Source organism: Haliaeetus leucocephalus, unplaced genomic scaffold (genome assembly GCF_000737465.1).
Source record: "Haliaeetus leucocephalus isolate CR32 unplaced genomic scaffold, Haliaeetus_leucocephalus-4.0 Scaffold101, whole genome shotgun sequence".
NCBI classification, from domain to species: domain Eukaryota; kingdom Metazoa; phylum Chordata; class Aves; order Accipitriformes; family Accipitridae; genus Haliaeetus; species Haliaeetus leucocephalus.
In genome coordinates, this window is record NW_010972537.1 from 489,430 (window position 1) to 502,494 (window position 13,065).

A 13,065-nucleotide genomic window follows, 5' to 3' on the forward strand; every position below is an offset into this window, starting at 1 on the left:
CCGAGGCCGTGGAGCGGGTCCTGGCGCGGTACAACGAGGAGGTAACGGGCCGTTGGGGAGGGCGGGCGTCTCGTCTTGTCTCCCTCTTCCTCCCCCACCCCCCCGGCGGTGTCGCCGCCCCGTCCCGCCCTCGGCAGCACCGCCGGCACCGGGCCGCGGGGGTCCCGGGCTGGCCGGGGTTCTTGCCGCTGCGCCCCCCCGCCCTGGGCTGGGCTCTGCGGTGGGTCCCCAGCGGTCACCGCTTCTGCTGCCGTTCCCCTAGCTAGCGGCCTGCGCCCGGTACGGCCTCGGCGCTTCCCCGTGCGGTACCGGGGTGGCGAGCGAGGGCAGTGCCCAGGGGAAGGCAGACTCTCCCGGGAGCACAAAGCCAGCGGTGTCGCCGGTAGAACAAGCCCGTTGCCAGGCTCCCCCGCCCCCCCAAGCCTCTTGCCCTGCCTCTACTTGATCCCACCAGCCGGGTAGTGTAGCGGGTTGTGGGTGACCAGGCTGTTCCACAGCCTTAAGTTTGCCTCAGAAGTCTCTCGACCTGCCTAGAGCTCTTGGAAGAAGCCGGACAGGATAACGCCGGAGCCTGCTGGATGCCGTCGTCGCGTACCTGCTCACCTGCCCGAGGCAGGCAGGCCCTTGTCGCCGGATCTAGCCGGTCTGAGGGAGAGCGACCTTCGCACCGCTTCGGCGGTGACCGTGTCCTCTGCAGCGGGAGGGGACCTGCGTAAAACGGTGTAAAACGGGCCAAACCTTACTTGATGGTTCTGCGTTTCTGGCCAAGCAAAGGGGAAAGGGGAGACGGCTAAAAGCAGGGTTACAACAGGTTGGGCTTTTAATGCTGACAGGTATTAAAGAGTACCTGGTGTCTGCCGCCATTACAGCGTGATATGTGTACGCCAAGTCAAGAAGTGAAGGGATTTCCTGGTAATGTTGCGAAGTAGAAACTGGAGTGAAGCTGGGTGTTAGGTGGAATTTTACTTTTTTTTTTTTCTCCTGCTCTGATAGGGACATTTTGACACCTAGGTTTTAGTAGAGCAGTATAGTCCATTTCTAAAGATCATGTCTCAACCCATCAGGTGTCTGTCCTTTGCGCAGACGCTTTTGTGACTGGTACACACCTCTAAAGCTGCTACTGGCTCAGAGTTTGGCCTTGGATGTAATTTAAGTGCAGTTGTGTTGACGTAACTGTCTGCTGAAATTTAGTAATCTGTTACAGGAACAAACATTCAGGTTTTTAGTTAAAGATTCCTAGCCCTGTGATTAGGAGAAAAGCCAGATGAATGTGGATTGGTGTATGGTTATTCTTCAGCCTCCAAGAGATGGCTGGAAGTTTGCTGTCTTGCGTGCAATATGTTTTAAGTCTAACAATGGCGGTAACTGATATCTTCACTCAAACTTGAGCTTCTAGAAGCAGCTTGAGCAACAGCCTTGAGGTAAGCTTCCATTGTGCAGCTGCAATTCAAATGTAGAGATTGATGCAGGTGCAGGGCACTTTCTCTGAAGGATTGGTAGATCTAGAGTTCATTAGACACATCTAACTGTTTTAACTCACTGACCTCTAAGGTACAGAAGAAAGATTCTGACTGAGGAAGCCTTTTATCTCCTGTCTTTACTCTTGAAAGTGACCCTTTGTTAAATGTGTTCGGTCAAAAAGCGTGCACAAACATAGTTTCTTAAGTTTGCTGTACTGGATTTTATGCCTTCTCAGCAGCTTCCGCAGATGAATTATTTAGGCTTAAGTTGAATTGTCGAGGACAGAGTGATGGCTGGTTTCGATTCTGGCATTTCAAGTCTTCAAATGAACCCTTGGAGTTATGTGTGTAGCTAAATACCACTTTTGAAGTGGGATGGGAATCTTCTAATACTGTCTCAATATGACATTTCTCTTAGTGTGTTTCTTGTTAAGAAGTTTGCCTCAATGTTTCCTACATCGCTTTTCCTGTGCAATGCATTACTAACTCAGATATATTGCCCGTGGGCTAGCAAAGAGTGGGAAAAGTGCTCCAGGTTCCCAGTCTTTACCCATGCCTCTTCTGGGGTTTAGGTTTCCTTAGGTTTTTTTCCAAATAACAAATTAAATACACTTTAATTGAAGAGAAAGGATGGACTAAGTGTAGTTTTAAGGTGCAGGTGGCTATAGAATAACTATAATGAGAGAAAGTAATAGGTCTGTTCTTGCTTCTCTATGCTGTCCTGTTTGCAATGATTGTTCCAAATCTCTGCTCCTCCAGGGCTTAGACTACTTATGCTGTTGCTAGATTTCTTTTGTAAATTTCCAAAAATGTTCATGTGCAAATGCAAAGATTGCCTTCTCTTGGTTAATTGCTCATCATTTAATGTTCACTTGCTTTTGGCTGGCATTCTGCTGAACTTGTGTGGTTCAGTGGTGTTACAGGGAGCCCTGTAAGAGAAGGGCAGGGAATTAGTTTCCTACCATCCTCAAGGATCTAACTGATATTGGTAACCCTTTATGGTAGGGTAGATGTCCAAGGCTTTTCTGTGAATTGTGAGCTTGTGTCATGAAAGGTAAGAGGCCCACTAGTGCGTTATGGAGGGTCACTTTTGTTTTTCAGTCACTTGCATGATGTAGCAAGTTGTGTATTAGAAATAACAGAAATTGAGGTTTTAATTTTTTTTAGAAGCTATTCATCATGCTTAATCATTTAGCTTGGAAGTTTTAAAATGTCATTAAAACAACTGTGCTATTACTGCTGTTTTCTTTGACTGGCAGAATGAACTTCATGTCGTATGAGTAATATTTCACTAATAACATACTTCAGGATACTAATGTAGAACTAGAATCAATTACTATTTGAAGTGTTTAACAGGAAATAAGTATTCCTTGTTAGACCATGTCTATCTTGTATTTAACTGTACCAGAGAAACAAATACCTTGGTAATGTGTTTTGGAAATTGCCACGATATGGAAACAGGTAGTTTTTGTAGTAAGGATTATTTAATTTGTACTACTTGTTTTCTGGGCAAGGTTATACCATGGTTCTTCTGGTTTGGGACGCTTTAAAGTGCAGTCAGAATCTGGTAAACAAGAAATGCTTGGGGAAGAGTCTGAGTAATAAGGTATTTGTAAAACACAAGGCTATAGCTAACATTTTTCACCCTGTGAAGTGCCATGTGCGAGGTTGTTACCTTGCATCAGAAACACAGCCCGCAGATAATGCCTTGCTCTGCACCAGTAATAATTGTGGAATTGTTGGTTGGACCTACTTATTAAAGCTCTTGCTGTTGGGTAGAACAGGAAAAGGGCATGAGTTGACATGGTTATGGCCTCATTATCTGAAGCTGGTTTTAACCAGACTCCTAAATTTTTATAATAGTTTTGCAGGTGTTACGTACTTAGCAGCTATGTTCATGTAACAAATCCAGACTCTTCTCTTTCTTTACAGAATCGGACTATTTTCAGATTTGATCCAGCAGATGAAGACAAAAGAAAGGTAAGTAAAATAGGCTATCGAGCTTCATACCTGCTCTGGTTAGAAGTATAAAAAAAGTAAAAGCAATGTCTTAATTTAGCTGCCATTGTGAAATGGTGCAAGTAGTGATTATAAAGTTCTGTTTTAATTTTTGTTTCTTCAGTGCAAGAGACATGACAACTACCCATTCCCCCTTTTTCTGAACGAGAAAAGCAAATTCCCCTAGCAAAACCCCTTTGTCTTGAATAAAAGTAATAACAGAAGAGCCCATAAATAATTTTGTTGGGTACAGATTTGGGATGGGGTGAAGGAATAAAACTCTTTTGTATCTACTGAGATAAAGATTTTGCAATACATTTTTCCATTTTCTCTCTTCTCAGCAGGTAGCAATATCACAGATGTATTTCTTGTGTATGTTAGATACTTAGATAATATTAGAGATTAAGATCAAGGGATAAGTACAGAAGAAAGCTATGGAGCTGTAAGGGAGACAGAGCTACTACAGAAGCCTGTTAATCCAAAGGTAGCTGTAAGCAGCAGAATGTGGACTGTCCATGTCAGGTTACAAAGATGGGAGGTGTTTGTGTGTTATAGCATGGAGCTCTACAGGTGTGTCAGGGCTTAACAGGTCCCTTGAGATCCACCCACAGCCTTGCATTTAAAGCTTGGACGTTGATTTTTTTTTAAATTCTTTTCTTTTTCTGTTGTTGTTTTTATGGCATAATATCTAATGACAAGACCCTTCCTTTCTTTTCTCTAGTTTTTGGGCTGATTTGCATATTTTTTCAGAAAATGTCCATTAGTGAATGAGGCTGCATGTTTCTGCTATTTGCAAAATAAACTCGGAGCTTGAAATCAGAATTGCAAGGTTCCTGCAAGGATACTTTGTCTCAAATTGGACACACATTGATTCATTCCATGATTTTGTGCAAAATCTAAATATTTTCAGGTATTAGGTCTTTTTCTGGTAGAAATGGGTGGGATGATAAATTTCTCTATCCTTTGCATTTACAAAACCATCAGTTATGTGTACTGTAATCTTAAATTACAATTCTTCATTACACAGATGACTCGAAGACCTATTAGCTTCGCTTTATGGCTTTACTTGAAGCTGATGTTCAGTAATGTGGTGATGGACTTGGTGTGTCCTTTTTGATCTATAGAAGAACTCAGATGGGATCTTGATTTGATTTTCTTATTGTGTTTGTGTTCTTCCCTCTCTTTCCTCCCCATCCCTTCCACCTCTTTTTACATTGAGAATGAGAAAGTGTCTTGTCTGGAAAACTGAATACTAAGTAGAGAACATAGGAAAGGAGAATAGATCAGAAACCAAATTGGCAAAAGCTAAATAAAGACAATGAGTGTTGAGGGGTGTGGAGGAGTGTATGACTTTGTGTGTGGTTGGGTTTTTTATTGGTTGGGGTTTTTTTAACAGCTACTCAACTGCACATGCTCAGTATCCTTAGTATCTGTAAAACATTGAGCACTCTCATTCTTCAGTTAAGGTAAGAAATAAAAATGCTTTAAATTGAAAGGTAAAATAGTACATGCTCTTGCTAAGAGCAAACTACTCAAGTTGTCACCAAAATTAATGGGGGTTGCTCAAAGACTGCATGATGTAGCCTTATGCTAATTCAGAAACAAGTTCCATTTTTTGTTTCGTAAAACCAAAATACACTTAATTTGATAGTATTTGCAGTTCTGCTGCTGGTAGCTTAGAGTGATTGCAGTGAAAGAGTCTAGACAAAGGATCACAATCCATAATGAGTCATGTAGCAGACTTGAAGTTCATGTATGGGGGCAAATACAGAGGGACTTCAAGATTTTGTCTTTGGTTTCTGGTGCTACTGGAAATTTGTCATATAACCTGATGAATGCAATACATACTTCTTACCAGTCTCTTGCTGCATATTGGGTTCCTTCACGCCTAGGAGTAAATTTGCTTTTAGTTATTTACTCCAGCAAGCCTCACAGACTTTCTAAGTCATTCATGTCTATGCAAGAGTGCAAGTAAAAGATCAACAATAGCAATGGAAGTTTTTTCTCTGCCTCACCGCACAGCTTCAGCCATGACCTTAGAATTACAGCAGGGTTCTGTCTATAGTGTAATTGTATCGTAACATAGGTGTAACTGTGCTTTATGCTTTTCTAGGTTGGGTACTGGTAGGGAGAGGACAATCCGTATACAACAGTGATGCTGTAAAATATGAAAGACAGAAAGGTCAAAACTGTGGCTTGACTGTAGAAGCTGGGTAAATCACACAGCAAAAGTTGTAATGCCATAATACAGCTATCAAATCATGATGCTTTAGGCTGTAAACTAATGAAATCACCAGTGAGTTTGGAATACTGAACTCCAGGAAGAAGGTAGGTTGTGTCCTCTAGAAGGCAGGAAGAGGTAATTCTATCAAGCTTGTCTATCTGGATGTAGCCACAGGACTTTAATAAATCACAGGATGATAAAACCCATGAGATTGTAATGTGAGCTGTTGCTTGTCCTGGTTGTTTTGTTTAACGATGTACGTGTCTGCATTGGCTACATGATGGGTACTATGGATATAAATCAGTTGGCAACCTGTGTTGTACCGAGTGATCTACTCGGATACCAGGCAGATCAAGTTGGTGCCATTCCTTCTTAACTTGTCATATACTAATAAAAAAACAGGAATTTCTGAAAGCCTGTTTTCAGTTTGTGTCTGTAAACAGCACAGAAATTGCCAACCAGAGGTAAATGTGTTTTGGAATAGCAGCTGAAATTAAGGCAGTGTGGTTGCTTCAGAGGAGCTTAACCAGCTCTTAGAAATCTAAAATATTTATTTGTCTCAGCCAGCCAAGAAGTTCTTGACAGTGTTTTGCTGGAAAAGGTTGAGTCTTCAGAACTGCAACACTTCACAGCAGGGTGGCACGGTTGACACAAACAGTTGGTTCTTTAGTTCTGTGCTAGAATCAACTCCAGAAAATGAATATCTGGTAACTTGACTGGGCAGTCGCCTTGGAGAGTGAGGCGTAGTGTCTCCCTCTCGATGTGGCACAGCAGGCACTTCAGCTCAAGCCTCACATGTACTAGTACAAAGAGGAAAGGTTTTTTTAGAACCACTTTCTCATCATTTAATAGCTTTGTTCTCCATTATTTATACCTTGACGTGTCCAAATGCTGCTCCTGAAGTAGCAACACATTTGTGCTGTTTACAGACTTAAAATGGTAAGAAAATCACAGCACTGTTGGTGTCCTGGAAACATCTATCAGTACTGATTCCCTAGTTAGCCACGGCATTCCACAACTGGAAGGAGCTACAGCACCATTTGCCTAGGTGATATCACAGAAAAAGTAAATCTATCCAAGATAGCAAGCAAGACTGACTTTTTACATTAGATGAAGATGCTGAGTTTGGGGGAGGAAGGGAAGAAAAGGAAGCAGCAGCCAAATGTAAGAATATTACTCATAAGCCATATTCTTACCTGAAATGGTAGGGTCTTCACAACTGACATAATTCCTGTTCGACTCCTTATGTTTTGTCTGCTTCACCTCTTGTAGTACTTAAAACATCTCGTTTCTACTCTACTGGCTCCGGCTTACTGTCTTACTGGCTCAGTCCTGTAATACAAATCTTTAAAGTTGAGATCAGTTTTCTTGATTTATTGTTCAGGTTCAGTTTGAACATAATGGATCAAGGTCTCCTCTACTGTGAAGAAAATCACTAAAACAATCTTTTCCCCTGCATTGCTGAATGTTTTAAAGGTGTTGAAATAGGTGATGGTAAATCATATCAAATGTATTGCGGGACTTTTCTCTCCTAATTAAACTCATGATGTAGAGAGATTCCTTAAGGCTGTGGACTGTACTGTATTTGAACTTTGGAAGGATAGAAGCAGTAAAGTATGTTGATGGAGCAAGATGCTGTCACGCTCTAAGTCTCAGAAGAACGTCATTATTAGATAGTGCTCTTGACATTGTGACACTTCTGGGAGGTCTGAAGGTTCCTGCAGCCACAAAGGCACAGAACTTTTCTCCTCCCAGTAACTTCGTTGCAAGCTTGTAAAGTCTTTTAGTGAATGTCCTATAAAAATATTAAGCTCAAGCGCTCCTGTGGGCACACTGTGTGGTATCTTAGTATTAATTGTTGTTGTTATTGTTCTGACTTTACTGAAGCCCCTTAGGGGAGTGCCAGTCGGTAAGAGAAGAAAAGTTACTGAGTGTCCTTCATTAATACTAAGCATTTGTTCTAATTCCCTCTGGTCCTGCCCACTCCAATCCAGCATTTTTTAGTTTTTACATCTCTTAAGGTTTATGTCAAGCCAGTGAAACCCATCTCTCCTTTTAAAACCCTTCTTTCACCACTGGGTTACAGAGGTTATAAAGGGTTTTCCCTCTCCCTGTTCAGTGGGGAGGGCAAGGAGGGCTGCTGAGAGTGCAGCTATGCAGAATTTCACCTTTCTGTGACTCTGAACCAGGTGTTTATCCCACCGGTTCTGACATGGGTTACTGTGCGTGCTCCTCACCTTACCGGTGGCGTACCGTCTAGCCTAAGCTCTCACATGTCCAAACCTGCGACTTGGAACTCTGCCATGTCAGAGCTGGCAGGTTCCTGCCAAACAGGCCACCCTCCCGCTGTCGATACGGGCTGAGCAATGAAATTCTGAAGTGAAGCAGACTGAATCCTCAAGGAATACAAGTGCGCACCTTCCCTCCCTGCCCACATCTGTCCAGAAAGACTAGGCAAAAGTTGGGCATGGCCTTTTCATAGGAGGTTATCTAATTGTCCCATTATTCAGCACAGTTGATAATAAGCATTACATAAATGTTGTCTTGACTTCCAGAGAAAATGAAGTCTTGAACTAACATTTCAAATACTCTTGGGCTTACTTTCTTAATGCCTTGGATGCTTAACTCTGAAACCTAATAGCAGAATAAAACAATTATTTTGTTATTTTAATGCTGTTCCTGTTAGCAGAAATGATCAGCCAACATTCTTATTCAGCATTTCCAAGTTATGCCTCTTTGCTCCTGGAATCTCTTATCTCTGACTTGCCAGAAACATAGCTTCTCTTTGGTTTTCTGCAACATTGATTTGCATAATCTACTGAAAATATAAGAAACATGTAAAATGCTTGATTTTGCCTTATATGAGATGGAGACGGACTTGTGTTTTAAGAGAAGCTTCTGAATAACTTTGAGGGCCACAGAAACTTAAGAGTTGTTGTAAAAATTAATGTGTGGTTCATTGTGGTTACTGCTAACATTCCTTTCATCTACCTGAAAATTGAGTAGAGTCTGATATGAATCTTCATGTTTGAGTAAAGTATAAGGTAAGTTTGAGGAATAGATAACAATACAGATGGGTAGACAATAGCAGACCTATACGACCTGTTGGGGAAATACAGTTCTTTGTGAACTTTGTGTTTGGCAGTACAGCTGATTTCATTAACCATTCTCACCACTGAACGGCTGCAGAATTAGGCTGAATTGAATTAAGAACGTACTTCTCTTGAACCACTAGAGATAATTTAATTAAAATTGAAATTTGAAAATGTTAAAAAGCATGTGTCAGAAGACAAAGTGAACTAGATGGACTTAAGCCAGTGCAGGAGAAGGAAAGCATGACCTGGTACCACTTATGATGTTCCCATTCTCCTAAATAAATTGTGCTCTGGCCCATAATACTTGATGAGGCCAAAGATATGGTGGCTTCTGGTTCACCCATGCTAAAAGAGTGAGCAAGCACTCACTGTTAGGCCTATGACTTTCCTTTCCTAGCTATTAAAGAAGAGTGTGAAGGACACATTTGATTTTTGTGGATGGTTCTTTACAAAGCTTGGTTTTTGTTTAAGTTAAGCCTAACAAGTACAGTAAGAATTTAGTTAAGTCTGATGTACTTGTATTGCTTCCTGTGTGCTAATATCACTTGCTGTTCCATCAAGAGGGATGTATTTATGCCTTGAAGTATACAAAGAAGTCTTAGGAACATTGATCTTGAGAAATGAGTGAAGGCAATACAAAACCAAGCGCACCTCCTGTGTTCTGCTGTTGTAGAATTTCTGTTCCTGATGGACTTTTCTGGCAATTTTGTTACTAATATGCTCTGTCACAGAGGTGGATGGAAAATGGGAGCAATGTGGTAGCAACTTGTATTTCCAAGTCAATTTGACAACAGTTTGGGTTTTTTTCCCTTGTTTTAGTTTAAAATTGATTGCTAAGAAGCGTACCTCTCCTGGTACTTACGGCATCTATGGTGTAATTCAGAAATAAAGGTGCAGAAAAGGAGATATAAAGTAGGCATTCTGTTTCTGTAATGTTTAGCAGAACTTTTGTTGTTCACCTTTGAATTGCAGCTTCTCTAGCACTGAATAATCTGTGTCTAAATTAAATGCTATATTTAAGCAAGCAGTGGTGTTTGCTTGGATTTGAATACTTGCAGAATGGAGACTATATTCCCTTGTTCCTCCTCTAGTCCAAAGGTCTGTGTAAGTAAAGAGAATGATTTGCCAAAGAGGAAGAAGCAAATAAAGGGAAATTGTCTCCTTTTCTCACCAAGACATTTATTACTCTGGTGTTGAGAAGCTACAGTAAATTCAGCTGACGTAATGTAGCCAAAGTTTAGTGGTCTGTGAATTGAAAAAAGTGAATATAGGTCAAGTGTGCTTTCTAAACATCTTCAAACACAAAGAGAGGAGGTGGAGGAGGACCTCACATGCAGACACCCGAGGACCAGAGGGCAAGATCGTGAAGTACCCTGTTTTGCACAAGCACCTAGTATCCCCAGCTGAGGTTGAGCCTGGAAAATATAAGCCAGTAAATAAAGACAGTGAAAGAAAATTGGAAGTAAAGAGACGATACCTTTTTGCCTAAAGCCACACAATGGGTGTGTGGCTGAGTAAGGAAGAAAACACAGGTCTCTTGTATCTCAGGATACTGCTTTTTCTATAGGACCGTGTTGCTTCTTAGCATCAAGCATTTATGCTATTGGGATAAAGGACCAAAATAGATTAATATTTTACTCATCGAGACAAGATAACAAATGGGTGTTTCTGAGCTTCCCGCTTTAACATGCAATAAAATTTTAAAATGTTTTACCATTACACTACAGCACAGACAAAAGGAATAGTGTGTATTGCTCTGTCTTAACCTTACTGTTAGCACGAAAGCTGAGAATTCTTGAATTTCAGAGAAGTTAATGTATTTTACAATTAAAAAAATTTTTTAAAAAGACTAGAAACTGCCTTGATTCTGTGGAAAACTATATGAAAAAACACTTCTTGCTGTAGCATGACTGATGAAAGTCAAACTCCCTTCTGAATGTTGAAAGGATAGAACTCAAAAAAAGAAATATTAAAGTCATACAGTAATTTAGGGGTTAGCAATAAAACCCTGGAACTAGGACAATCGCCATGTATTTTGTGAAAGGGGAAGTACCTTGCTGTGTGAATTCTTTCACTTGCTTTCATTTCCAGCCAAATAACATCTGTGCCCCTTAGTTTATGCCATGCTAATGGCCTACAGGGTGGTAGAAAAAGCACCACCTAAAGAAAATGAAAAGGATAATAATACTTTTGTGGTCACATCCTTTCCTGTTTCTCTTCTGTCTGTGCATCACTTCCCTTGCACTGTCAAGGAGAAAGCAGAAAATGTGCTGTATAGCATTTGGTTTTAGTTGTCTGCAAGGCAATTTCCTCATAGGATGAATTTTGTTTTGTTGCTTCAAAACTTTCCATGGATAACTCTTCAACTATAATCAAATGCTCTATTTTTGCCTAAGCTCCTGTTGGCACTTGAGATCAGCCAGCAGTCGTTCACTGTCACGGATATCAGCAGTATTGCAAGTGGCGGTTTCATAACTGAACGCTGGTTCCTTTAAAATCACTCTTGATGGCTCACCAGGGTATAACTCCAGAGAACTTTGTCAGCAGTTCCTATGTGTTTTTCACTTATGTGAGTCTTAAAAAAAAATACTGTATTTTGCTGTAATGGCTAGGAAGCTTAGTAACCTGTTCTTAAGTGTGTGATGGCTTAGTTGTTAATATAGGATGCATAACACTATAATTAATGCTTTTAAAAATAAACTTTAGCCTTGCTTGTATTGTGAAATCTTTTATACAGCCAAGACTTCAGGAATATGCAGGAAATGAAGCACCTTACAAGCACACGGATGGTTTGGTTTTTTTAAGTTATAAGTATGTTGCTAAATCTCAAAAAAAATGCTTGTGTTCTATTTAGTATCTATCTTTAGTACAGCTGTTCAGAGTTAAGAATCTTCTGTTGCTGCATTTCACTAAGATTTGAAGCCATGAGATGACGGTTCTTATAATCTTTAATTAAATTGCAGGGATAGTCTTCAAATGTACGGAGGGAGGGTTAGGCTTCCACCTCCCATGGCAAGTCAGTGGGAGTTTGGTGCCCTTTGGGATCTCCCCTGCAGTGCTTTTGACACGTTGCAGTGACACTTCCATGGCAGCAGGTGGGTGCAACTTAGGGGGGGAAAAAAAAAATCAGTCTGAATTTGGGAGGATTGGTCTCTTTGTAGTCAAATGAGTGTTCAGGTTTTATCTGACTGAGATTAAAGACCAGAGCACCAGATGCAAGATGTGTATAGGCTCTGCTGCTAACAAAAATGAGTGGAAACTCCCCTTAATTTCAATGGGTATCGATCAGATCGGATAACTTATGAAGCGATGCTTGGTATTCAAAGTCCTAGAAGAAACCTTCAGCACTATGTTGTTATGAAACAGTTAATGACAAATCAGATAGGTTTTTGTGCTGCATTTATTTACTGATAAGGCAGTCTGTTTGGCCCACTGTGTCTCTGAAGTGTTCGTTGAGCATCTTGGTTTGGGGAAGGCTGGTAACTTGGCTTCTTGTGGTGTTGTTATGGTACTGTTACAGAGTTCCTGAAGAGAGGGGAGAGTCCAGTTGGTGAACCAGCTGTTGAATTCGGGTAAATTATTACAGACCATGTTGTAGCAGCTGATGTCAACAAGGAAGACTTAAACGCTAAGTCTAATAGAAATGTGCTTAAACAGGGAACAGAATACACTAGCCTTTTTCTGGAGTTCTCTGAACTGTCCATTCAATTCTGTGCTGCTCCATAAAACCAAACAGGCTTCGTGACCGTTGCTTCAGCTTGCAAAGCAAAGTTAATTGTATGGAAAACTCTTAACAATAGAAACAAAATTCTTGTAAGAAGTTGAGCTGCAACCAGGTAATTTGGCTGTGGATCTAGACTGGTCATTTTTTGTTTCCTAGGCATTTTTTAAAAAAATGCTTCAAAGATGCCACCTTCAGAAACATTTTGTGCATGTCTAGTGTACTAGCTCAAGTCAGGGGGGGTGTACAGATTGGTGGGAGCAGCGTTAGATTAATGTTGAAGAACTCTGAAAAATCTGTACTTGAATATCGTTTTCCAGGTACTTGTCTGTGAAATTCCCATGGTAAGTACCTATATGCCTGTACAGGTGGTCAAATATGGATTTTTATACTGTTGCAGCGTCTATAATATATTCTGATGAAGGTTTCTCATGTTGCCTGTGTGATAATAAGAGGTGGAGCTCACTTCTTGTTTTCAAACTCTTACTGGATTAATCTAGTCAGGGCTGTGGAGATGTAGACAAGGTCTTGGTTGTCTGGGTGGTGCTTTTGGGTGGGCTTCACCCC

General features: G+C 40.9%; 1 protein-coding gene across 1 annotated transcript in view; it reads left to right on the plus strand.

Moving 5' to 3' along the window:
• Positions 1 to 13,065, plus strand: part of RIC8B (RIC8 guanine nucleotide exchange factor B) — a 42,080-nt gene that overhangs the window by 5,183 nt on the left and 23,832 nt on the right. Inside the window, exons 3-4 of the mRNA XM_010585454.1 lie at positions 6 to 41; positions 3,393 to 3,440. Coding sequence (XP_010583756.1) covers positions 6 to 41; positions 3,393 to 3,440 — 84 coding nt within the window. The remainder of the gene's footprint in view (positions 1 to 5; positions 42 to 3,392; positions 3,441 to 13,065) is intronic.